The sequence below is a fragment of the Acomys minous genome (assembly GCF_964271855.1).
Source record: "Acomys minous genome assembly, chromosome: 1".
NCBI lineage: Eukaryota > Metazoa > Chordata > Mammalia > Rodentia > Muridae > Acomys > Acomys minous.
In genome coordinates, this window is record NC_140483.1 from 166,802,582 (window position 1) to 166,830,510 (window position 27,929).

The 27,929-nt window shown below is 36.9% G+C and overlaps 1 protein-coding gene across 23 annotated transcripts in view; it reads right to left on the reverse strand.

Moving 5' to 3' along the window:
- Positions 1–27,929, reverse strand: part of PTPRD (protein tyrosine phosphatase receptor type D) — a 2,167,047-nt gene that overhangs the window by 144,043 nt on the left and 1,995,075 nt on the right. For 8 of the 23 annotated variants that reach the window (XM_084785035.1, XM_084785038.1, XM_084785036.1 and 5 more), the window contains 8 exons: positions 25,549–25,693; positions 23,422–23,727; positions 22,383–22,576; positions 19,264–19,290; positions 14,785–14,902; positions 7,978–8,565; positions 7,445–7,545; positions 6,032–6,291 (listed from right to left, as the gene is read on the reverse strand). In XM_084785035.1, the coding sequence (XP_084641161.1) occupies positions 6,032–6,291; positions 7,445–7,545; positions 7,978–8,565; positions 14,785–14,902; positions 19,264–19,290; positions 22,383–22,576; positions 23,422–23,727; positions 25,549–25,693 (1,739 nt within the window). The remainder of the gene's footprint in view (positions 1–6,031; positions 6,292–7,444; positions 7,546–7,977; positions 8,566–14,784; positions 14,903–19,263; positions 19,291–22,382; positions 22,577–23,421; positions 23,728–25,548; positions 25,694–27,929) is intronic. The other 15 variants (XM_084785025.1, XM_084785026.1, XM_084785027.1 and 12 more) reach the window with 5 other exon arrangements.

The following is a 27,929-nucleotide window of genomic DNA, read 5'->3' on the forward strand; positions in this document are numbered from 1 at the left end:
CCCTGGCTGTAAGCTGCTTTATTGACATATCAGGGTAAGAATTGGAGAGCAGAGTTTATACAACATATAGATAGGAAATTATTAGAACAAAAATCGCAACCAGGCATGGGTAGGGGTACAGAAATTAGCATTTAAACTACACAATAACCTTATGCCTATGAAATAGTTTAAAAAATATTCTGAATTAATGTATCTAGAAAGTGTATGGCTACTTATAAACTATGATTTTTCCAGCATATTAAATTTAACCAGATAAGTTAAGTCCAAACTTCAGAACTTACACTATTTTAAGCAAAGTTTTAGTAATTTCATTTACTATGCTATCATAAAGAAGCCAAGCTCCACTTAATCACATGAGAAGGCAAGTTCTGGTCTTTGTTATATAGTTCTACCTCCAATGCAGCCAGCCTTTTAGCATTAGTAATCTGTCTTGGCATTTTGAAACTTGTTATTTAACTGGAGGTCAAAATGTTTTTCAAAGATCAAGGATGAATGTCAATCCTCACATAATTTTTCCTATTATGCTTTGTGTGTATTGCTTAAATCAAATTACTCTATCATAGAAAGCCAACAGTAGATAGAATGAACTTTCCAGTTTCTATCTTCAAATTAAGACGTTGAATCTTTTTTTTATCTGTGTGAGATACAGGGATTTATTTATCCTTGGCTTTATTCCCTTCATTGATGAAGCAGTGAGGTGACAAACAGGAATGCTTCCCTTATGTGTCCTGTAACTCTGGCAACCTACACAATGCAGTGATTACGGCACCCTCAGCATGCAGCCTTGGGGCCAGGAATAAGTGCTGGAACTCTCTTGGCTCTGATATCTGTCTAAGTGGAACTGTTTAATTGCTACTTCTTAATTTTGTTATCTTATTTCATGCATATGAGTATTTTGCCTATATTATGTGTACGAAATGTGTGCTGTGCCCATATAGAAGACACTTTTTTTTTCACTTCTGTTTTGAAAGTAAGCCATTCTGAAACCAAATTGTACCTGGTACTTGGCAGTAGCTTTAGCTCTAAGCACAATCAGCAGTGTGCTTTCTGTTTTAATCAATCAGAGTGAAATGTTGCTCCATAAAGATCACCGGTGCCCTTTGTCATTAAGGCTCACCGTGGAAGAATGGTGGATCACACTATTTTCTGATTGGCATTCAGTCCCCACAACTGTTACAAAGTAAGACTGAAACATCATAGAATCCTTGACAACAGAGTCTGATGCATCCTAGAGGCTGTTTCCAAAATAATTCAGTCATTTGATTGTCTCCATAAGACAATATAAGAACCAATTACCAAAAGAAGCTGTGCCTTCAGTAAATGTGTAAGAATCTGTCACTGTATAGATGGCTCTAGGGTAAGAGTATTTCTTGCTCTTACAGAAGATCTGAGTTCAATTCCCAGTAGCCAAATCAATGTGCCTCACTTGTAACTCCATCTCAAGGCTAACCTACAACCTCTTCTGGTTTATGCAGGCACAGCATGCCCTACCATATACACATACCTAAACAAAGTGAATATTTTAAGTAAATAAGAAATCATTTTATTAGCACAAGGTAAAGAGTGAGACTAAAATTAAGACCTCACAATTATCCTAGATAGGTTGGGAAAAACATGGCTTCTACTAGTAAGCAAATAGCCTCCAATTGGCAAACTGTTTTGCTAGACAACAGACACTGGCATTCAGCACTGTTCTAGATAGTTAAGGAGTTGGCTTCCACAGGTCAGATATGACTTCTATTTCTTTTCTGCATTTCTTTCACAGAATACTGGACAAAACACTACAAGATTTCCACTTTCAAAACTTGCCAACTACTGTAAATGGCATAGGGTAAAATGAGATCTTACTGAAATTGCTACTTATGCAACATATAAAATAGAGATAACATACATAATGGGCATGAATCAGCTATTATTCCTATAAGAAGCCCTGAAAATTGTTATTAATATAAACATATTAGTATAAATTCATTATAAATTTTCAATGATGGATGTGTTTTTTATTCCCTATGTGTCTGATGTTCTTCCCACTCAAGCACTTTTATAGTTTAGTTTTTGTCTTTTTGTTTCTCCAGAAAGAAGAAATATATTTCTGAGAAGCTTTATTTCAGCTCTAGAAAATTGTTGGGTTCTTTTTCATGACAGTTTATTTTCTTTCCTTACATCATTAGTGGTGTTTCCTCTTTGTTACAATGGTTTATCCCTTTTTCTTGACTCTAAATTCAAATAGATACGGCCAAAGTACATGAATAAAAAGTAAAGTGGAACAAGCTAAGAAAACAAACAAAACAAAAATTTTAAAACACAGAAAACATTCTGGAACATTTGAACTCATCCAAAAGTTGAAACACGATACTGAAATTTTCCACCAATGAGTAAAAATTCCGGTTTTCACTAAAGGCTAACATAACTTCACCAAGAAACTGGTTTATTTTCTGTATCAGCTAAGGAAAATCATGAAAACCTTGTCTAAGGAAAGACATGGTTTTGCTTAGTGGATTGAATTTATCAACCATGTTTTCTGCTGGTTTGTAATCTTTACAACTTTTAGACTTTCTCAAATCTTTCTCAATGTTCAAAATTCCCACGGAGTACTAACTGATACTTTCAGCATGCTTTCGCAGATGTCTGTATTGAGCAGACATTGTTTCTGTTTCCACAGCCCCCTTCTTCTTCGGATCCGTGTCAATTACTTTCTATATCTTATGATAAATTAGGACATAAGACAAGAACTAGCAATACACTGAGTATACAACATGTATTTACTTGATTCTAACTGAAAGTATAAGCAGACTGGTAGGGTGTGGTGTAAGAGAACAAGAACCAGCTTTTCCCTGGTATCTGCTGTGAGCACTTTGTTTCCTGCGCAGATAGCACTCTGAATTTGTTCCTTCGATTTTTGGTTTTCTGGCACAAAGTTTCTCTGCATAGTCCTGGCTGTCCTAGAACTAGCTCTATAGTCCAGGCTGGCCTTGAACTCAGAGATCTTCCTATGCCTGATTCCTGAGTGCTAGGGTTAAAGGGCTGTGCCACCACCACTCAGTAAAATGTGTTATTCTTAAAGTCTGAAGATAGAAGCCACCTTTTCCAGGATGCCTCTTTGAGCTACTAAACGTGGGTTAGGAGCACAGCCTGTCACAACACATTGTGATAAATATCACTACTCAAGTCTCCCCAGTAACTATGTATGTTACTATGTATGCAACGAGACATTCTGATTTTTTTCACTGAACCTTTGCTACATTGCCTGGTCTGTCATGGTTGTTTAAAGTGTATCTGTTAGGTCTTCAGCCTCCATAGTTTGATGGATGATAATCATGATAAAAACTGGCCAAACTATATATGTTAAGTATGTACCACTTTTCTCTCTCCTTTCTTTTCCTTTTTTAAAAATTTTATGTATTTGTTTATTTTTATTTTTTATTTTTTGGTGAGACAGAGGTCCAGGTTAACACTATGTACACCAGGCTGGCCTCAACCTCACAGAGATCATCTGCCACTGTCTGTCAATTGCTGAGACCAAAGCTATGTGCCACCACATCTAGCTTCTACTACTTTGTATATATTTCAATAAAGTAATTTCAAAAACATGTTTATCTGCTAATAGTAACAAAACCTCAGAATGAATTAAAAACCAACATATAAATATAATCTTACACTCATATTAAATTTTGCTGTGATAAAAAGTATGCTAGTATTGTATTTTCTCTTTTAATTTTCAGAAACTGAAAAAGAAGATTAGACAAAATGAAGACCTTATCTCAGTGTAGTTTGGAAATTCTATTACTTGTGCTGAAACCTGCCATCATTTTTATCAAATAAACGTCAAGTAAAGGTCTGTGGAGGAAGGATTGATTTGGCTGAGTCTAAAGTGGGTCAAAGTTACTACTTAATCCTGAGTGAATTCCACAAATTACACTTCACTTACATTTCTTATTTCATTATTTCATTTTAGTACTGTTTTTTTTTGCATTATTTTTCTTTCAGTTTTCCACAGTATTGAGGATGCTTTGGTAGTTTTGTCTCATTGAGACAGGGATTTGCTATTAATCCAAGCTGTCTGCAGATTCCCAATCTTCCTGCCTCAACCTTCCCTGTGCTAGGATTACAGGTGTGTCACAACTCCTGGCTGGAATTTGGGAGTTCTTCACTTACTGTTTAAATGTGCCATCCCATGTAGTTCCTTGGCCATCATCTCCTTCCTTGGGGGCCCTCTATATATGAAACCATTCTGTCTTCGTGGACTCTTCTTATCTCGTCCTTTGTGTTTTATCTTTTGTTTCATATTTTTATCTCATTGCTTCAGTGTTCTCTCATTCCCTATAAAACCACTGTTGCTCGGGCTACTTCCAGATTTGTGCCTTTCATCCCAGTTAAATTTTCTGAAGCCACATTTCAAACTGGATAGTCTACACAAAGATTTTATTTAAAACACATAAAAGCTGCCGAGTTACCCAGTGATTTCCTTTTGGTATTTCACATCTTGGTGGATAGTAATTATTCATCTTGCATCATATTTTCTTTTGACATTTCACTACTTTGACGAATAGTAACACTGCGCCTTTTGTTACCTACGTGCAACTCTGAGCCATGTGTGATACTGTTCCTTTCTCTGACCTCTTTAAAGCAGATGCTGACCCCTCTGCCCTTCTGCTCTAGCGACTCTCACTTCCCTCTGTCTCCTGTTTGGACCACTATTTGTCCTGCTTTGCAGTGGCGTGACTTGGCACATGTCAGTGACCCTGTGATGACTTCTCAACATTGTTCTCTACCACTTTACAGGGTTCTGGTCATCACTGCAGCACAGGAACTGAGTACACATGGACAACTTCAAACATTTATCAACAATTTCATCTTAACATGATCGTGTTAAACAATAAAAATGAAAAAAATTTTTTCTTCATCCCAAACAGGCAACAGTTATATCTAATATGCCACAAGATATTCAGTAAATGGCTCCTAAAATGGAAAGATAAAAGTGAGGTATCACAGCACCACACTGGTCCTTCGATTGAGAACTTCAGGTGTTTCACGCTGTCTGTGGAATACATCTCCACCTGCTGAGCATAACATGATCCTTGTCTTCCTTTCCCCTGACCCCAACCTCACCCCTGTCTCATCTTGCCCAAGTGCTCTGAGTCCAGCCTCACAGCACTACTTGCTATCCTAACTAAAGCATGCACTACCCCTTAACATATCACTTTCTGGCTCCTAAATTTTGCAAGCTTCCTATTTGCCCTTCAAAATTATGTTCAGAAATGTAGTGGATTCATTTCATCATAGCATGGCACTTTTGAGGATGACTGTAACATTAGTGTCTGGGTTTTTCATCGCTGATACTCTATATCAGGCTCCCTGAGACAGGGGCCACATCCTTTCCATTGTCAAGGTCTACTACACCACTGTATATCATATACTTCAGTGATACAGTCTTTGATCTATTAGTAAGAAAACCAGCTATGTGTATATCTTTAGAGGGACTTCTTAACTGACTGGACTTAATTTTTTACTTCTGGCCTACTGGCTTTCACATTATGCCCTATGTTGCATTTTCTAATTTTTTTTCCTTCAGTGTTATTTTGTACTTGAACCTGAACTCCTCCTATATTTTAGCACACAAACAAAATCTCAGTATCATACATTACTTTCAATTACTTAACTTCTTATAGCTTCTTCTAATCTTTTTGCACATTTTATACTTTCTAAAATTATAAAAAGTACTATCATTTTGCAAGCTATGAGTCAATTATCAACTGTATTCCGCATACTACAAAAATTTTCATTTTAATAACTTGTCATCTCCATTTCTAAAATAATATGGCTGGAACAGAAAGAAATGCAATGTTGCATGGATGAGGCTGGGTTTACATGAATACACAGAGAGAGTGTGATGGAGTCTAGTTAGTGTAACTATGAGCCTATACAGACAATTCTTCCATGTTATCGTCAGCAATCCTTTCTTTTATAACCACAGGAACATTGAAATACAGGCTCTTTATTTACTTGCCTTTCTTTCTTTAAATGAACTTACTTTATGTTTTCATTTGCAGGAACATCAGGCAGTTGCACAGTAATCATGCCGTCCAAGTTCGTCTTCCCAATGAAGGCAGGCTTGGTGCGGAGCACATCTGGTGCGGTCTTGGCTGTCACCCTATGCTGTAATCCTCCAGCACTGTTCCCACGATTGGTTAACACAAATGAATATGACTTCTCAGGCTTCAGGTTAACAATTAACTTCTGGGTAGCTCGGCCATCTACTTCTTCTACCATTTTCCCATCATCATAAAGAATCTACGGAGATGCAACCAACCACAAATTGGTTATCATTCTCTAAGCCAATTTTTATTTACTTGCTTTGTCAGCTCAATTCTATTTCTGGGCAATTCTTAATCCCATAAGTATATGTAATTTTGGAAAATGCATCCGTTCTCTTGATAGTCTTACTTTGTAAAGGTAAAATGTTCTCAAGTCTCTAAAAAATGACAACAAATAAATAATGCAGTGAGATCTGACTCTCACAGGAACTCTGGTGCCCCTTTTCTCACCATGTCCCCTGGATGGGGAGGCCTGGCAGCACTCAGAGGAAGGATAGCAAGTTACCAAGAAGAGACTCGATATTCTAAGAGCATATATAGGCGGAGGAGGTCTCCCTCAGTCACACATATAGGGAAGGGGAGAAAGGGGAAAGTGGGAGGGAGGGAGGAATAGGAGGAAACAAGGGAAGGACTAACAACCGAGATGTAATATGAATAAATTAATAAAAAAAGAAATAATGCAATAACTTCAACTTTAACACATAAGTCACATAATATCTTAATGTGTTCTAGGCTTTCAATGTAGTATACATGATTTATCTAAGTTTTAAATTCTGTTCTAAATATATTCTCATTTACTAAAAGTAGTTTTCCATTCATTTCAAAAATACTTCTCACTGTTATTTTGCCAGGTCTCAGTGGCATGAGTTAGAGTTTTAAAGTGGTCTGAATTCAGACCAATAAATACAACCTTAACCTCTTCCAGAATACTGCACTGTAAATTAGCAGAAATCATGAAGATTAGCGCCTCTTCTTTTTTATGGAAACAAAAAGTATTAGTTTGCTGTAAAAAGTTCAAGTTTGATGTACTAGGTACCACGTAGGTCATGGCAGCTATAGCTCTGAGCATCTGCTTACTCTCTAGAATGAAAAAGTCACACTGTCAAAGCACCAAATGAAACTCTTTCATGAAAGTCACAAATCAGTCTAGAACTTTTGAGCTTAAAGCAATTGTGTTTTATAGTGCAGGAGGGCTAACCCAGGACCTCACGCGTGCTAGGTGAGTGCTTTTCCACAAAACTGTACCTATTGTCCATCTTTCCAAATCAAAGTTCTCTGCATGTGTTACAAATAATGCCCCTTCCAAGCTGTCCCTTCCACTATCCCCAGGACACCTGTAGAATACTTACTTTGAAAGGCATAGCAGAATTGTAATTCTCTGGGATCTCCCAAGACAGCAGCACTGAAGTCTTCATAACTGCTTTGACATGAAAATTTTTTGCAAACACTGCTGGAAAAGGAAAAACTATGTATTTAAACTATTCTTAAAGCACATAACTTGTTCGTTTCCACCGTGGATTATAGCGCTTAGGATAGATGCTGCCTACATAGAACTAAGAGAGAAATGTGATTTGCCTACCTGTTTAGAGCATTCATTTTAATACCCAGTCTCATAAAGAACTCTCCTTTCTCTCCAATTCAGTCAACTATCCTCTGTTATCTTACCTGAGGACACAGAGTACTTCCAGCCAGACTTGCAGTGACATTCTATAACTGAAGTCTATGGTTTTCAAAACAGATCAAGTCATACATACGTTACCTGCATGTAGTGTTGAACCTATTAATATGAATGGGCCGATCAGTTATTTATTGCTTCAAAATACTGATTTCCAAAGATCGATATTCCTTTAAAGGAGGAAGGCCATAAGCAGACAAATCCTACCTTGATCCACAGGCAGTGTCCTGAACTGGACACTGGGACTATATGGCCCGGGCCCTTTGCTCGTGTGAGCACGTACTTTTACATCATATGTAGTATCTGATTTTAAGCCAGTGAGTGTCATGGAGGTCTCAGCTGGAACAATAAGATGCTCCATTGGAAGAAGCGGGATGTTGATATCCCTATACAGGAGGGTATACTTGGTGATAATGCCATTTCTCTCTGCCAGGACAGGTGGCTGCCAAGATAATTGAACGGAGGTTGAAGTGGTGCCTTCTGAGTGGAGGTTTTGAGGGAATCCAGTTGGCATTTCTTCTGGAACAGAAATTTCTTTCACCATTTCCTCCCCAAAGCCCACTTTGTTTCTGGCCGAGAGTCTGAAGACATAGGATGCACCCTTGTGGATGTCTGTGGCTGTAAAGTGATCTTCTTTCTCAGAGAACTCGAGAGTGGTGAGTGGCTCCATGTCTTTCCTGCCAAACTTTAGGCGGTAGCCCTGAAGGGGTCCAAATGTGTCCACAGGGGGGTGCCACTGAATGAGGGCAGTATTCATTTGAGTGTGGTTAATCACGAGCCGGGGTCTCCCTGGAACTAGAGCACACAGAATGAAGTGGTAAGAATGACTACCATTTATGATCACATGCCAGTTATTGCCAAGTGAGGAAACACTCTACTAGTGCTCCCCTTCCACAGTTTATAAACAAAACAATGCTTACTCTGCAAACCATTGTCAAACAATTGTCTTTTCCTTTCTTTATTAAACTAGGCTGACATAGAATTGGGTAATGAATACAACTTTGTGTTTCAATGCTTACACTTGTCATAGAAAAATGCATCCCAAATAACGATTAACAAGCTAGATATAGCTTATGAGAGAAATAACTACAATGATTAGTTTTTATGCACAATGCACTAATATTGTAAGAATATTTCCCATAGTGCATCATTAGATTTAAATGGTGATTTTTATTAACACCATTTTCTGTAATGAAAAAGAGGCCTATAGAATAGGAAAACTTGCTAAGGTTAGGTACACAGCAAGAGGCAGAGAGAGAGAGAGAGAGAGAGAGAGAGAGAGAGAGAGAGAGAGAGAGAGAGCTGTAGGACATATCCAGACCCACAGTCCACACACTCAACTATGCATCCATTTGAACTATTGGTAACATCTCTATCTATACACAAGTTACTCTTCTGAAGTTCTTCATCTTGTTATTATGAATTATTATATGAAGAGGGACAGATAAAAGATCACTACTAATATACATCCTAATTTTCAGTCATCAGAGTGAAGGACTATTTGTGTTCAGGAGCTGCTCTCCTCTGAGGACACACTTCGAGTTAGATTGGCTATATAAAATGTGCACTGTGATCATTCAGAACCTCTACATCTGAGACTTTTAGTGAAGCAACTATTATGGAAGATGATAGACAGCACAGGCTAGAGTTGTTCTGGGAGTTGTCTAATAAAAGGGAAAAGGAACAGGGCTGGGGAACCACAGGCAAGAGTGAGCGAAGTCAATAGAAAGAAACAGGAAAGAACAAGGTGAAGGGAAATCTTATACTGCTGGGTGACAAATGAAAAGGAGCATCATAGGGATGCTGACATAAACTGTGGAAAAAGCACAGACAGATGAGGAGGCAATAGGCAGCCCAGAATCTTGCAAGATACCTGGTTAACATATTCATTTTACATGTCAGAAAGTTGAAGCTTAAGTGTGTACACAGTCTGCTCAAGGGTAGGCTCCTTAACCCCTGCTGTAATAGCTTTCATTTGCACCAGATTCAGAGTATGTGTATGTAAGTCAGTTTACTTCTAATATATGGAAACAACATATATATGCATGTGCTGACCTAGGACTCTAGCCACTGTGACTTCAGTGCTTCTCAGGGAAATGCCCTCTAAGATGTTTGCTTTCAGAATGCAGAAAACTTTAATTAAAAATAAAACACTCTATACAAGACATTGGCAGGATCATGCACTTCATGTATATAGACAGTTTACATGATTTCTTCATTAAAATATGAGTGTTTTCTAAGAAAAAAAAACTCTTAGTATAATTGGTGCCTCAAGCAGGGAATATAACCTTTAATAAACAAAATACTTGAAGCCAGCTGTCAGGACACATTGCTGCAATCACAGCACTCAGGAAGACAGAGGCAGGCGGATCTCTGTGAGTTTGAGGCCAGCCTGGTCTACAAAATGAGTCCATGACAGCCAAGTCTACACAGCAAAACCATGTCTAGAAAAAAAATAATAATAAAAGAAAAGAAAACTCCATAAAACTATGATGTGGGAATGTAATTCCTAGTCTCACATGCTCTAGGAACAATCAATTTATTTATTAACCTTTACTAAATTCTGGTTTCAAGAAATTACATAATCATCTATTCTGTCCCTCTTGCTTCAAAAATAAACATGAAAAGTCAGCAAAAGTGAAATACTTTTATATTTTTTGATAAAAGCACAGATAAACTTACTAGCAGTTTATGATTTTATTATTATCCAGATTGCTAAGGCTCAAATTAGCAAAAATACAGTAGACCAGCAAATTATAAACAATAATGCTAACTTTATGAAAACATATAATTGTTTTTCAGTAGGAGCCAAAGAGAAGGTAGGAATATGTAGACTTTTTCAATGTTGTTATATTCTATATTATTCTGGTATATAAGGCTCTTAGGCTGGAGACCATGGTGTGGAATAATGCACTTTAAGTTCCAGAATCACTCCTGACCTACTCTCTTCTAGCACTGTTCTCCAAGCATCTCAGCTTTGCCCCAACAGTTATTTGCTTTCCATGCAGAAATACTATCAAATATAAGAACTCTGAGACAGCTACTGAAACACTACAAAACACCATGTGAAGGACTCACTAAAAAATGATGTTGAAGTCTTAAGGAGACGAATTCACAGTGCACTCTATGACAGGCTGGCCACACAAAGGGAAGCCTAAAAACTCCACAGTGCATAAGAAAAACAGCACGTGGAGTTTACAGAAGTTGGGATAATGCCTTTGAAGGCTTGCTGTATTCCATTAAAATATTTTCCAACAGTTCATACAAATGGCAATAGAACCACGTCATTTGGGACACCAAGAAGCTTTGTAAATAGGAAACATTTATACTTTGCATTGTACAAAACCTTGTATCCGGACATATAGGCATCAGAGCAAGAAAGCAAGAGTTCATAGGAGAATTGTATTTGTAAACTTATGCCTACCTACTGAAAAAGATAAGGAGTTGGGATAGATGGTACTATATAGAGATTCTGGATCAAGGTTCATAGGTGACAGCCGGGACCATATTTAAAGGTCAGGCCAATAATGGAATGAGTGTTTTACTTTATACAGCACTGATGTTTAAGAGCTTGCCCAGTATTAGAAAAGTCTTACATACTCTGAGGAAGGCTGAGCAGCATCTTAGCAAGCAGCAGACACAGAGGCCAAGCTGCATAGTAAACAATCAAACACTGTTGGGACAGAGATAACATGTCAGTTTCTCCTCTTGCTCTTTCGTGACATGTCAGTGGCTCCTTTTGGATCTTTATGACATATTAGTGCCTCATAACAGACCACTGTGACATGTTAGTGTCTCCTCTTGCACTTTCAGTTCTTTTTCCTTAATATATTTCTCACTTTCTAAAATCTTTTAAGATAGAGTAAATAGCTAATGCATGTAATTGGCTCAAAAATCCTTTGCACGATCAATCTCTGGAGGACGACTGAGGCCTACAGGTTCAATGTCCCAAACTCAGCCTCCATTTAAGTAAGCACAAATAGCAGTAAGCAAAGCTGATTGCCCCTTTGCTTGCTACTCCAAATTCCCCAATCGCTGCCATTTGGTCACCTTTAAACACAGCTGCTCAGCTGAGTAGTGAAATTGATGGAACAATATAAAGAAAATTTCTAAGTAATAAATGTTTAAATTTTTATCTGTGTGAGAGAATATGTCCATGAAAATAGCTGCTCACAGAGGCCAGAAGAGGGAGGAGGACACTGCGTATCTGGAGTTACAGGTGGCTGTGAGCCACCTGATATGGGTACTGGGAGCTGAACTGAGGTCCTCTGAAAGAGCAATACTTGCTCTTAACATGAAGCTATTTCTCCAGCCCCGCCAAATAATGAAAGGTTTGGTTGTCTTAAATCTCAAGGTTTTAGGCAGTACAGTAGTTATAATGCAGAAAAATGAGACTATTAAAAAAGAAACTACACGCATCATAATCATTCAAACACAGATAGGCTAGCTCCTTCATATAAAAGTTTCTTTATGTTAGATATTTCAGTTTTACACAGATTGCTTAAGAGAGGGGAAGTACTTCTCTTTGAACAATTGATTGCTTATTGATTCTAGAAATGATGTACAGTAAACAAATACACAGTCAAGATTCTTGCTGTTAATATAAAATATCAATAGGATTCCAAAATTTTCCACAGAAGCTATAACTATACACCTTTTTAACTGTTATTAGGAGTTCATCACAGACTCAGAAACTCAAGAGAATTTTTTGTGATGATTTTCAAAGTGAAATAGTATGTTCACTAACTGCACAGAAGTAAACGGTGGCCAAGGCATACTGTTTGTTTTTACTGGGAGGCGAGTAAGCAGTAAAAGAACATTATATGGCCTCTATAAATACAATGAGTATGACTCAAACATCTACACCATGAACATTTTCATTTCATTATTCATGCCTCTCACAACTAAGAAATACTAGAAATTGTGAAAGGAAAACATCAAAATAATTGGACAACATGAACAGGACCCATAGCTCTAAAAATATTGTACAGTAATGAAAAGTGATATTGTTAAAAAATTAAAAAAAGCATTCTTTTTGTGAGGACTTGGGTTGTTGCACTATACACTGCTTTTATGTTCTTGTCCCTAGGTCTCATCTCATGCACAGTAGAAATCTGACAATTCACATAAGTCATTAGCAATATATAAGCATGCGAATGTAAGTAGAATAAACCAATTTTATTCAATTTGGAGTTCCATGTCATGGATTTTATCACATATCTATGTTCTCACATTGGTTGCTCCTATAATCATAGAGTTACATGTCATGCTACCATGCCCTAATTAAATGTCTCCTTTCTAGTATGGCATGATAACAAGGAAATAATAGTATTTTTGAAATCAAAGAAAAAGAGAAGCATGGTGTAAAAAAGAAAGAATTAAAAAAAATAAAACCCAACATCTTTGTCTTGAAGGAGTTTTACCATCTGTATTTCTGCTCCTTGAGGCAACTCCAGGTGGCAGGATGCAAGCAAGGCAAATCTTATGACATTTAGACAAATTTGGCAGTGAGATGGCACCCAGGAGGGTGCTCAACATCACAGCTGTTCTCTGCTTTCTGTCTTTACGTAGAGAGGCGTTCCCATGAAGTTGTGGGAGAACGAACTCAGGGGGAGTCAATCAAAACCACAGCGGAAATGTTCCATGGGAGACTGTACTGTGATAGGATTGGAGGAGATGCCTTCTGTAATTATCCCTTAATTTATCAGTTTAGGATGCCAATTCTTCCTGCTGGTTTTCCCTAATGTGGCCAAGCCAAGTAAGTCTAGCAAGCACCAAAGAAACTTCTGTTCTTCCTAGAAGGAGCAATTTGAAATTATTTGGCCTTTTGATATTCTTCATCCTGTTCTCTGTCTTCCACTGTTTGTGTAATCATCACCCTTTAAAGCCTCACGAAAAATGGTAGAGGGAAAATGAGAAGATACAGAGCTGTAAGCCATGAGCTCAATCAATGTGGCAACTCCATTCTAGAGAGGTCTGTGAGGGTTAATGTTAGCTGCTAAAGTGACAGAATCTAGAATCTCTTGGAAGGTGGACCTCAGGAGGATGATCTTGATTAGGAGAGGAAACTCAGCTTAAGTGCAGGCAGCAACACTGCCTGGACTTGAGTTCTGGCATGAATAACAAGGAGAAAGCACACTGAACACACATCTATTACTCTGTTTACTGACTGGGGACACAATATGATCAGCTATTTCAAATTCCTGCTGCCTTGACTTCTCTCATATAACAGGCTGTCCTGTGAAGTTTATGTCAGAACCAGACCTTTCTCCCTAGAGTTACTTTCATTTATTACAACAACAGGAAAAGAAAAGTCAGCTTCCTTGTGGGGATGGTGTTGAATTACTGTGTGACTTCTCTGTTTAGATTTTCCTTGACCTTCCTGAATCTTGCTCACTTACATTCAGTTTTAATAACATGCTTTGCCAGGGATAGTGACATATTACTGCAGACATATAGCATCTAGGAGGCTGAGGCAGGAATGAAACCAGTTCCATGTCAGCCCTAGATAATAATTAACAAGATCCCACCTCAAATAAAACAAATAAACCTAATAACAACAAAAAACACCCTCCTTCTATGTCATCTTCCTATCCTTTGAAGGCCCCTAATAGGCAGTAAAACTACATACTTCCTTTTTATGTTAGCACATCCTGACATTTTCTCACTTACCCATTTGCTAATTTTCTAACACAGATCAGAAAATAAATTTAATGAGAAGAAATACTTATTTTGTTTTATGATGTGCCTTGTACTATAAACGGTTGTTGACACATATTAGGCACTCAAAAATAACTTGTTGAGTGAAATATGAGTGATTGGATCATTTAGAAATAGTATATATTTTGATTTTTTTTTTTATTTCTCAGCTCAGAAAAATACTTCAAAGTTGACCATAGTCCATTTTCTCTCAGGGTATCATAATGAAAAAAAAAAAAAAAAGATAGGTAGCATCTATATCATTTGAAAGTCTCAAATATGGCTGTAGGTACAAATATGCAGAAAAGACATTACCTGCCCCAGTGGTGGACACTAGTTTGGGCTTGCTTCGAGCACCATCTCCTTTGGTGGTATAAGCAGTGACGGTGAGAGAGTATGAAGTTTCAGGTTGGAGCCCAGAGATGATCATGTCCTGCAACGACACATGTGAAGAACACTGATTTAAAGCATGCCAGGAAGAGCCTGGACCAAAATCAGGTGACTGGTGTTCATTCTGTGCATTCCTGGACATGCACTGAAACCATGTTAAGCATTCAATTTCCATGCCTTCAGCTCATGCTATAGAGATGGGTCTTGATGTTAATAGTGAATTGGATATTCATGCATCCTCAGAAACAGTTTTCAGGAGAAACAGTCACAGGGCAGATGTCAGCATGGTATTTCAGCCCCCAGGAAGTTGCTAGGTAAATAAATTTAAATTTGGGTATCCCTAGGAGCCAAAGAATATCTTTTAAGGTATTAGGAAATAACTACTGGTTAATTATATAGACTAAGACCAGAAGTCATCACACAGTAAGAGAATATTCTGTATATTTAGTAAGTAGCTCATACAATTAAGAAAGAGACTTGAGTTTATGGGATCAGTGATATATACCTAATTGATTATTTTTGATAATTTAGAAGAGGCCCAAATTCAAACTATCTGAAAATTCTTAGTTTTCTTTCAATATGGGCCCAGATCTATTATGGCTCTAAGCAGGGTCATCATTGAACTGTTCTCTAAATTGGATGTTACGTGATTCTTCAGCTAGATCTCCGGCTAGGAACATTTTTTTTTTGGTGTTTTCCTTATATCTATATACATCCCATACAAACATATAAAGTATATACAGATCAATTAACAAACTACTTCACTTTTTGCATAGCTATGTTTTCAAAGTTGTTTACAGATACATTTAAGAAAGTATTCAATGCCATCATCTTCCCAAGCTAAAGGCAATATGAGAGAGTGAAGAGTAAAGGGACTAGACCATGCAAAATAGAGCAGGAATTTTCTTAGCAAAGTAATTTATAGGTACCATGGAATATAACTGCTGAAGCTGATACCAAATGTGACAGCTTTGACAGTGTATTTTCTCAAAAGAATAAGAATATCATCATTGTGGAAATTGAAACATTTCAAATATCATTCTGTGGAGTGGTTGAAGATTTTATTCAGACACAGAGATGGACTTTTTTTAGAAAAAAAAAACGTGTTGTAACTTTAGGACCTTGAAAGACTTTCACTAATATCACAGAGGACACCCATAGCATGTAACTACCTGGGAGCAGTGTTATGCATTTTGGTAGACAAACTGGATATTCCAGAAATGACGATGGTGTGGATGCTAACTCCTTGCCAAGGTTTCCCAAGATACTGCTGGATAGCTGGCAACCTTGGCAGATAGAAGAAGTTCTATCACTAAGTTTGTGACAACCTTGACTCTATTATAAAGTTTTCATCCATAAAATTAGAGGTGGCCATGGGGTTTTTGTTTGTTTGTTTTGTTTTGTTTTTTGCTCAGGTTGCTATTGGACACCATAAGTAACATTCATCAAAACTGGTCAAGTTCTATGCACATAATCCAACTACCACACTCACGGTACTGCCTGGGCTACATTCCCTGTCTTTAAGTGGTGTACACTTGAATGGTGGTATTGAACTCTTCTGTCAGGCAAGGTGACTACTTTAACTGACAGAGTTCCACCTGCCCCCTTATCACCTCCCGTCCTATCTGCATTCTTGTGTCCTAAATGTCTGTGTTCCTATGGTCCTGTCTCAGTGCTGTCAACCTCATTTCCTTCTAGCCTTAGAGAATACCTGCATTTATTTTGTAACCTAAAATAATTACTTCTGACCATATCCCAAGCTAATATACAGCCCCATTTGGTCCACTGCTCAAGAAGCAATGAGTCGGCTGGGTATCTCCCTGTGACTCTTTCATTGTTATCACACCTTAATTTCTTGACTTGAAAAATTGGAAAACGATATCCAAAGTAAATTCCTCCTAATTCTTTACATATTTTAATGACTGATAATTCCTTTTTAAAATTTATGAGCTATTTTCTACCATTTTTCCCTTCTTAAGGTACTTGTCATCAAGTTTCTGTCAATTTTAGCTTAAAATATTGATTAATCTGCTTCCTTTTCATTTCTGCTGCCTTAAATTTTGTTGGATTTTGGTCACTTCATGAGGCAATTAGAAAAATAACTATTTGTTTTTCATATGTTTTGTCTTTTCATGTTCCTTTTTTGAGTTTTTATTTTTAATTTTTAATATTTTTAAATTTATTCATATTACATCTTAATTGTTATTCCATCCCTTGTATCCTCCCATTCTTCCTCCTTCCCTCTTTCCCCTTACTCCCCTCCCCTATGACTGTGACTGAGGGGGACCTCCTCCCCCTGTATATACTCATAGGATATCAAGTCTCTTCTTGGTAGCCTGCTATCCTTCCTCTGAGTGCCACCCAGGCCTCCCTATCCTGGGGACATGGTCAAATATGGGGCACCAGAGTTCGTGTGAAAGTCAGACCCTACTCTCTACTCAACTGTGGAGAATGTCCTGACCATTGGCTAGATCTGGATAGGGGTTCAAAGTTTACTGCACGTATTGTCCTTGGCTGGTGCCATAGTTTGAGCAGGACTGCTGGGCCCAGATCTGCCTATCATAATGTTCTTCTTGTAGGTTTCTAGGACTTTCTGGATCCTTCTATTTTCCCATTCTCCCATGCTTCTCTCACCTAGAGTCCCAATAGGATGTGCTCCCCTCTGTCCCACTTTCCTAGTTAGTAAAGACTTTCATGGGACATGACCCTTGGGCTAGTGGCCAGATATAAGTGCGTATATGCCATTTGACTCTTTCTGCTTCTAATTTACCCTTTAAGGCACTGTTTTTTAAATGAGGCAGTAACCCATTCAGGACATCATAAAATCCATTTATCAGCCATGATCAGTTTTAAATAAAATAAAAAATGCAAAGGACTTGAGCATAAAATGATGAGTTCATTATATATTTAAAGATAAATCTGGTTTTATAAAATGTTTATTCCTTCACACAACATATATACTGGATACTATCATAAATGTGTTTCTTAGTATGGGACTTAGTCATAGAAAATATTGCTCTGCACTAAATTTTATGATACCTGATACACTATTTATATTTTCCAAGAACTCCAAAAGGATCTTTGTCTTTGGCAATAAATATTTATACATTAAATCTCATGGCAGTCTGTGGCATTTAAAACACTTTGATTTGCATGACGGCTATCTATCCTGATAGATGAAAAGGTTTTCAGGGACAATGTTTATAGCACATTCATCTCTATATGCTTTGCATATAGTACAATAATGAATTTCAAAAGATTAGTAAATGCTAATTCTATTCAGTCTAAAAAATAAAATGCATTTTGTAACCTTTATGTAATTTTTCTTTTTAATATATTCCAATATCTCTCTACAACAAAATAAGGATAGACTACTTAATCTTCTCCTTACACCTTAGCTGTCATAGTTTCACTCTTGCTCCATTCCACAGTAATTTTATTACAAGAAGCTTTTATTCCTGTTCAATTAGTGGGGTCATTGTCCCATTACCAGAGACTAGTCCCATTGGCCTCCATGGCTACACTTGCTGTGCACCACTACAAGCAGCAGGCATTTCTTTCTTAGTTCCAAATATATACCAGCGTTGTCTGTCACCTATAGAACTGCAGATCACCACTTCACTTCTCAAGTATACTGCCATTCTAAGCAGTTAGCTCTGAAATTATAACCATATCAGCACTGCCATTTATTTCCAAGGCACTACACCTTTATTTAGGGTATTTCTTTGGCTGCATTGTATAACTGTTTCAGAATTTTGTATATATTTCTAGTCTTCTTCCTATTTCCTGTAAGTACTTAAATGGTAGATATCCTATCATATGACTACTTACATAGAATAGGGTTTTTTAAACTAACATAAGCTACATATGTATATGTATGTATACACACACACACACACACACACACACACACACACATATCCTCCCTCTGTGAAACTCTGTTTACTTATTGACATGGCCCACTAATTGCTATTCAATTTTTTCTATATGTAACAAAATTAGCCAGGTCTAGGTGGAGTTAATCAGTGTCAGGTCTATAGTATGTGACATAGTGACTAACTCTTATGTGGAAAGTAGTAGTAACCTAAGTCAAACACCTGATATAATCCATCTGAGACAACTCCACTTAAGGCATGCATCCTAGAAGGCAGAGTTAGTAGCAGAAATCAAAATAAACATTATGAGCTCACGACCTTCTTTATGCAGTCAGTAGCACCATGCTCATTTCACAAAACCAGAAACAAACTGAAACGTACACAGATAGTTATACCAATTAAAATGGCCCATTAGTTCATGCATCCAAGCAAATGTGATAACAAATCATGAGTAAGTGAAAGACCAATGTTGGAAAAACACAAGCGTATAAGGTAGGATTTTTTGGCCAAACAGTAAACATTTACTCACATGTTCAGTAGTATCATCAAATTCCCACTGATTGAGGTTAAGAAAGTTGGGGAGAGGGGATAAAATAAAAAGAAATGAAGAGAAACTTATACCCTTATAAAATGATGCTAGCCTCCTTTAATTTACAATAGGAATACACAATCATTAAAACAATATATACAATAATGTTTCAAAGAACAGGTACACTATGATGTAGACTTTGTCATCTCTAAGGAGGTTAAGGTAAATATGTGCTACTGTTATTACTCAAACTAGTATATATAAGCATGTATGTATATAAATAATATATATATATATATATGAATTATATGGCTTACTGAAGAAGCCGATAAGGCATGAAAAAAATGTGCTATTTCTGACTGCATACTAGTGTATGTAATCACTTTCCACTTCTCTCATGGATTATATAATTAAAGTTACTATTTAAATTAATATCATTTTTGTACTGCAATCATATCTTTCAACAAAGACTTGTGAGAGATACTTAAATTTCAATGAAGAGTCAAGAAGCAAAAGTGAAATGGAGATGAAAAAGATTAGGAAAAACAACAATTAATAGAAAGATGTCAAAATAGGAGAGAAAAGCATATAAATGTATTAGCTATATGACAATAAAAACAGAGAGATGCAGTTGAACCAAAAAAAAAAAAAGCTATCAAAGCATAATCATGGTTATGTTTTCCAAAACTTGAGATTTTAAAAATAACAACAATGACTTTATTATCATTACATTATTACATTACAAGAACATTCTACTTTAAAAGCAGTACAATTTAATTAAAATATATATTAAAAAAACAAGTAGAGTTTTGACAGCTCTCCAGGATTTTAAGTTGTGGTTTTAAAAACTACTTTCTGGAGTTCATAATTATACTTGTGAAAGTGAACCTTTAATGGCCTCTTTTCAGTTTGTTTCTATAACATTTCTTTACTATGCATTCATTTTATTTAAGTGATAATGGGGTATAATGAAAGTTTAAATAAGGTAGGTGTGGTATTGTACACCTTTACTCCCAGAACTCATGGAGGCGGGGCAGGCAGATCTCTGTGAGTTTGAGGCCCATCTGGTCTATAAAGAGATTCCAGGACAGCCAAGGCTACACAGACAAATCTTGTCTCAAAAACAATACAAAACAAAACAACAACAAAATGTTTGAATAATGGGTTTGGGGGATTGGATGACACCCAGGAAACCATTGTGAGGCAAAGCCGGCCTCACTGACAGCTGTGTCTTGCCATAATGAGACTCAAATCCTCACTAGGAATTGATTCAGTAGTTCTGTGCACTAAAACACACGTATACACACATATACATACAATATGACTCTATATTTATTAAAAATCTATGATTGCAGGCAAATCTATCAATAGACAAAGTCTGAAAGAACTAAATCTGTCTTATTTCTTCTTTATCACACCTACATATTTATTAGGACTCAAATAAAATAAATATTTGTAATGAAAAGAGTAGCCAAAGGAACATGATACATTATATCAGCTATATTTGCAAACGCTGCTGCAAACCAGTAAGAGGCTTGGGCCACAGGAGTGAGCCACAAATTTAGATCCTTTCAGAATTTTAGTTAGGATGCTTCATAATAGAAGCAAACAGAAACACTTGTGAGTTGACAAAATAAAGCCATTTTAGGGTAAATGCTTTCATTAGCACTGTAGAAATACATTATTCTACCTCATCTTTTCAGAGATAATAGAAGATAAAACTGAGCACACTGGTGAAAAAGCTTTCATTTGATTTCTGATCTTTACATGCTCACTTAAAACACATTTTCATTTCAAATTTTAAAAATTCACAAACTCCATCCTTTTTCCTGATCAGCCACGATGTGCTCAAATGAAGCATCAGTTATCCCACATATCCTATAACCACACTATCCAAACACGGTCCAAACAGCAATGACAAACTATGCCCTGGGGTCTGTGCCATTTCCAACAGTGCAGTTAGCAACTTGAGTCATTTTGTTCCTCCCAGGAAAAAATTTGAGGTACAAGTAAATGAATTAGATATTCCTTTAGGGAGACTACTTTTAAACCCTTGTAGTTTATAGAGAAAATGAAAATGTTAGATGCTCTGCTTTAAACAACTGACCACAAAACCAGGAAGTGGTTGCAAGCCATAGAACACCTCTCACATACAACTACGCACCATTAGGAAATTTGTTTACTTGTGTAGGCTGTCTATGCAACAGTGTTACCAGATTGTGTAGATGTGCATATGTGTGTGTGTGTGTGTGTGTGTGTGTGTGTGTGTGTGTGTGTGTATGAAACCTGCATGACTGAGAAGGCCAGAGGATCACTTAGAGTATTATTCTTAGGCACAGTCCTACTTATTTGGAAATAGGGTTCCTGACTAGCCTTCACCTTGTTAAGTAGGCTACATTGGCTAGCCAGAACATCTCCCTATTCTGCTTTTTCCCACTCGAGGATTACAAGTGTATACCAACATACATGGCTTTTTAAAATGTGGGTTCTGGGGATTAAACTCAGGCTCTCTTGGGAGACGCTTTACTGACTAGGCATTTCCCCAGTTCTCTAGTAATTTTCTTAACTTGGTTCAGCACAGGATATCATATTTATTCTCTTTGGAAACCTTAATTTAATTTTTATTATCAATGTCATTATCTTCACCTTCTGGGACAGAAAACAATTACTCCCATAAAATACATGACCTGATGAATTGCCAAATAAAATACTGAGTTCTGTCTCCTGAATAAAAATATCTGTTCTCTAGTGAAAAAGTCACACATTAAGAATTAGATCAAGTTCGTTCCAAGTAGTTTAAACACTGCAGAAGGTAGATCCTATTGGTCCAACTGTAGCTTGGAACACATTATTTTTACTTAAGTAGGTCTATCATTTTTCCTTAAAGCTGGAAACGTGAATTTGGATAGATATAAAGAGCGGAATATCAGTTTTTAAAGTAATTCTTAATCAAACTTAAAAGCATGCTGTTTCAGTTAATTTTTAGTTGATGTTACATCTAAATTTAAAAGGTAAATATACAGCAATGACTTTTAAAGTCTAGAATTTTTTTATTTTATTTTCTAATGTACAAAAGTTTTAATGTTGGGCATAGACTAGAAGCAATAAAACAGGCTCACCTGTGCATCAGCCAGCATAACATCCTTCAGCATGGGCTGGCCCTTGGGCTCGCCATTTTCCATTCTCACATAGTGCACCTGGTATCCTCTTATCTGGCCATGCTGCTTATTGGGGACTGGTGAGCGCCACGAGACTTTAACAGCTGTGGCATTGAGAGCCTCCACCTCGACTTTTCGAGGAGGACCACTGGGAACTGCAACAACATCATGGGTAAAAGACAATTACAGGCACTCGCCACCCAGCGAGAGCGCTTTCTTTACTTAAAAATGGGTAGACCCACTATCCTTCATTGAAGAACACAAATATCTTCAACTAAGGAAAATGCTCAACCAATCTGCTCTACATTTTAAGAAAAGATCAAAAAACATGACCGATGCAAAAACCAAAATGGAAGAAAAAAAAAAAAAAGAGTATCAGAGAAATAGAAAAACATGTAAAAAAAAATGTACAAAAGCCAAGGAAGATGCTTTGAGGTCCAAAGCATTAAAGCACAAAGAAGTATTGCATTGAAATAATAAGAAAAGCAGATTGTTGACAGTTGTGTGTTTTTTAAAGTTTTTGTTTTTAAGAGCAGAATAAAAATATTCTTGTCTATATGGATTCTTCTCTCTCTTTTTTCTCATATGAAAAAGCCGTTCCATACAACAGATGCCAAAAATCGCAAGACAAAAGATAGTAAGAAGGTGGGAGTTTTGAAAGTTAATTCCACAATGAAAGAGAATTCAATAAAAATGCCAAGAAAAACACAGGAGACATTAGTTGGAGGTACAGAGAAAATCTGGATCATAGGACCATAGAAGCAAAGTGTCCCTTTAAAAGGCAGAAAACTGTTGCACTGAAATTGAAAAAGGAAAAAAAAAAAAAAAGAAAAAAGCCCAGGATGTAGGAAAGACAAGTCTTTGGGAAAAACGGTTATATAATAGAAATGTTGGATCAAAAATGACGAGCAGAAAAAATTTAAAGAAGAACAACTCTTAGCCTATTGAAAGCAGACCCAGATTGTGTCAGAGGTGCGGGCTGATGGCGAAGGCAACATACCATCTTCATCGGTTCGAATCAACACGGACAAGCTCTCAGGGCCAGGGCCGACATCTGTGTGGGCAGTCACTGTGATCCGGTATTCAGTCCATTTTTCCAGCTGTTCCAAAAGGTATCTGGTAGTATCCGAAGGAATTCCCAAAACCTCATGAGGCTTGTAGTCTTCCCCATCCACTGCGGCATACTTGAGGGAGTATTCAGTGATAATGCCATTCTGTTTTTCCACTGGTGGAGGTCTCCAACTTACCAAAATGCTAGTGGAACTTGGGCTGGTGCAACTAATATCTTGAGGAGGAGCTGATGGCTCTTATTTTGGTAGTGAGTTAAAGGAGGATTTGAGTGAAAGGACAGGAGTGGTTGGAAAAATGATAAAACAAAAGAAAAGGCAAAAATAAATAAACGATCAATAAGGGCAGAAAAACAAAAATAATACTTTGAAACTTAAAATTTTTAACATAAATTTATGTACCTTGGCTTAGTAACATGAGTAAACAAAAAAGTGAATCAATGGACAAAAGAACTGTTAAATAATGAATGAGGGAAATGTATGGAAATGAAACCTTATGACAATAGAGCCTCAAATAAAATTACCTACCTGAAATTTAAATTCTTCTTCTAAACCAACTCCTTGGTATGTCCCATCCCTACTAACTGACCACTCAGCGCCCCCAAATCATAACTAATTCTATTTTTGTAAACTTGAGATTCTAGACATGGCATGTCCATGACCACTCTATGTGTTCCTTTCCACATTCGAGAATAAGGACAATTCCTACACAGCATTCATTTGTGGAAAGATCTTTAAGTATACAAAGGGACAGAAACTGAAAAGATGCCCTCCTACTGAATTCTATTAAGAAAAAAGAAAGACAAAGGAAAACCCAACAAACATAAAAGGGTCCACTCTATCTAAAAATATCTAAGACAGCCTGACCAGTTTTGATGAAAAGTGTTAATCCAATATTGATTGGAGCCCAAATAAAATGAGCATGCAGAATCACTAAAGAATGAAAATGCACAGGCCAAGATTTACCTACCGAGGGCAATGTCAGGCTTGTTGATTCTGACTGTACTTACCCTATGTCAGCTCTCAGCTTTTTTATTATAACTCTTCTTGTGACACCATTGCTAGTAAAGAATTAGATCCCACCAGCAAATTTTGGTAAAATTGGTAATAATTAGCTATCACTTACAAAAGGTCAATAACACAGCCATTAAAAATACCTAGATACCCCCAAAAGAACCATTTAAAATTATATTATTTATACTCACAAGTTTTGTTTTTGTATACAATAATTCATCTAAAGTAGATTCACATGAGTTAAAGCACACACTTTACTGTCCACTCTAAAATAAGCCAGCCATCTTCTGAGCAATTATTTCCCATCAAATTACGTCACCATGTCAAGAAATACAAGCAAAATGCAACACCAACAATCCCAGACAATCGCTGCAAAACTATCTCAGATAAATTGAACAAATGGTTAACTGTCAATACTTATTAGGGAGAGAATGGCGGGATTTTCCATCAAAAACACTCTTTTACATAATATTTTTGAAAAACAACATGTACTGGGCATGGTGAAGCACCGTTATAGCAAACTCAGCTGTGCTGAGGCATGGAGCCTCAAAAGAGACAGTGAAGTTAAGCACACAGGGCGCAGGTGCGCCTATGATTATTCTGTTATTCTCAGATTAATTTAAATAAAGATTTTTCTGCGAATATTCCCAATGTCTACAAGGTCACTCACAGAGTACTCCTGCTTAATTTCTCTGCAGCGTTTTCAACCTGAATTTTACCATATAGCCACATGATTTACTGCATGAGGACACATTTAAATATTGTACCTCTTTCCTAGTTATGGAGGTTGATTAGCTTCCCCTAAAATTTCTATTTAGGAAGTGGATAACAGGGTCTACTGTTTGGGCCATGTTTGAAAACAACATAGGTCCTATGTGTGTCCTGTCTCCAAAGTAGGATGTTTACTGCCACAGAGATACTTGCTGTAGACTCAGCACATTAGCTGGTTCGTTTGTTGGTAAAAAACAAACAAAAAACCACAACCAGTTGTCAGAAATATCTCCTAGAGATGAATGAGCAACAAGGAAGCCAAGAGAGACACCTACTTGATTGCATGGTTCTAGCTGATATTTCAGCTGTAGAAGCACCCAAGCCTTGAGGAGAGCGTGCAGACAGACGGAAGTAGTACAGACTGTTTGGTTTCAGCCCTTGAAGCCTATAAGATGTGCCTGGCTCAATGGTGATTCGCTGCTGCAAGTAAACAGAAGAGTTGTTCATTTTCCTGTGAGCTGGTACAAACGTGACATAATAACTTTTGTAACATTAGACTTCTCTTATAACCACAATGTCATCAAAATACAGCAAAAGGAATCAACAATATGCAGAACTATGTTGGAAATTATATCATGAAGATGCCATAGTTGACAAGTACTGTTCTACAAAAGGTGGCTGAAACAGAGGCACCAATATTGTTCTTTTCAATGCTAACAATTATCCAGAAGCCCAAAATAAGGGTCAAGGAGGAGACAAGGCCAGGATGCACTCCACCCTGAAGATATACAAGGTGTTTAGCCAACCAAGGCAAAGGACATTGGCCAACCTTGATAACGGAGGGTGCTGAACATGAAAAATTCCATTCAATCACACACCTAGGTTTTCCTCCAGAACTATCTATGATCCAAAGAGGGCAAGTATCATATGACCAGAACTAGCAACGTTTTACAAGACGTTGCTATAAAAGAGTTGTGAGGGACTCTGGACATAGCTCAGTTAATAGAAAACAGCATATGTAATGTGCAGTAAGTCCTTATTTGGATTTCCTACCGTAAAACAAAACAAAGAAAACAAACAAAAGTAAAAAAACTACAAAACAAACAAACAAAAGACAAAAACAAAAACTAGGTGTGGTGATTGATTCTTGCAATCCTACCACTGGGGAAATAGAGACAAGAAGGTCAGGTCTTTTTTTCAATTACTTAATGAGTTTGAGATCAACCTGCTTTAAAAACAAACATACAAACAGAACAAACTAAAATTATGAAAGATATCTGAATTTGCAGATAGTATTAAAGTTACCTGTGTCATTGAAGAAAACTGAATAATTTTAAGAAATATTACCATTACTGGGAGTTTCTTTAATATAAATGAAAACTTTGTTGTGACTTATAGAGCCTACATCTAGAAAAAAATCATAAAGTTTTGTATACCTATTAACTAGATAGGGGACCATGAAAATAAGATTCTTGTTTATCAAAGCTGGGTTTCAATCTGTGAATCAAAATGCCATTTTAGCAAAAGCATATCTGTCTATGGTAATCCATCTCAGGTAGAGCACTAGCTGAAACATTAAAATACAAATATGTAATTGAAGAAAGACACAAATAGTCATAAGAAGGCTATTTTTTTCTAATCAACTAGTACTTGCTATTCACACAAATGAATTCAGACAAAGGTAATTCAAATATATACATATAAAAACATTTCTAAAGTCATCTGGCTCTTCAGATTCCCCAAATAAGAAAATGGAATCCTGTCACCTAAACAACTGTAAACCACAGTAGCACATGAAAAGCTAGTGCCCTTACTAGTCCTAAAACTCATGTGAAGGAATGCAGGAATGATTTGCTCTATACTTGTCAGAAACACAACTACTTAGGTTTTTAAGTTGTAACATGAGTAAACATGATTGCTTTTTAATACTGATATTGGCTTTGTTACCTATGCTTGTTAGGTTTGTTGTTGTTGTTGTTGTTTCATTTTGTAACCTAGAAACAAGCTAGGGTCATCTTGGTAAAGAAAACTGAAATTGAAGAAATGTCTCCATCACATTGCCCTGTAGACAAGTCTCTGGGATATTTTCTAGATTATTTATTAATGTGGAAGGACTTAGCCCTCTGTAGGCAACACCCCCTCTCGTACTGGGTTCTGGGATGTTTGAGAAATCAAGATAAGCAAGCATAAAAAGCAAGTCAATAAGAAGCATGTGTCGATGATTTGTTCTTCAGTTCCTGCCTTCAGACTCCTGTTTGAGTGGCACTCCTTTGATTAATGATGGACTGTGGTCAGGATATGTACCTCAAGTAAACCTTGCCTCCAATTTAACTAGTATAGAAATTGATACCAAGAGTTGGGTATTGGTGGGATGTATCTGACCTCGTAGCAGGTTTCTTTCTGGGAGGAGGTGGAAGCACTTATAAATTTGGTCAGGAAAAGCTATTGAGTGATCAGAGCATAGTGAGCCATTTTGGAGGAACTTGAAAGATAATGATGGGACCATTGCAGATAATGGAGGACTGACTGTTACATTTTGAATGAAGACTGCGGTTTCTAGTCAATGGTAGTGAAGGCTCAGTTGTAATTAGCAAGAGACCAGTATCACTGAAGTAAAGGGCTTTGTTGTAGTGGGACAATACATGCTGGTTATCTGGGGCTGATAAATTGTCTGTAATTAAAAAGAGATTATTGTCAATTAGGTAACATCTTCTAG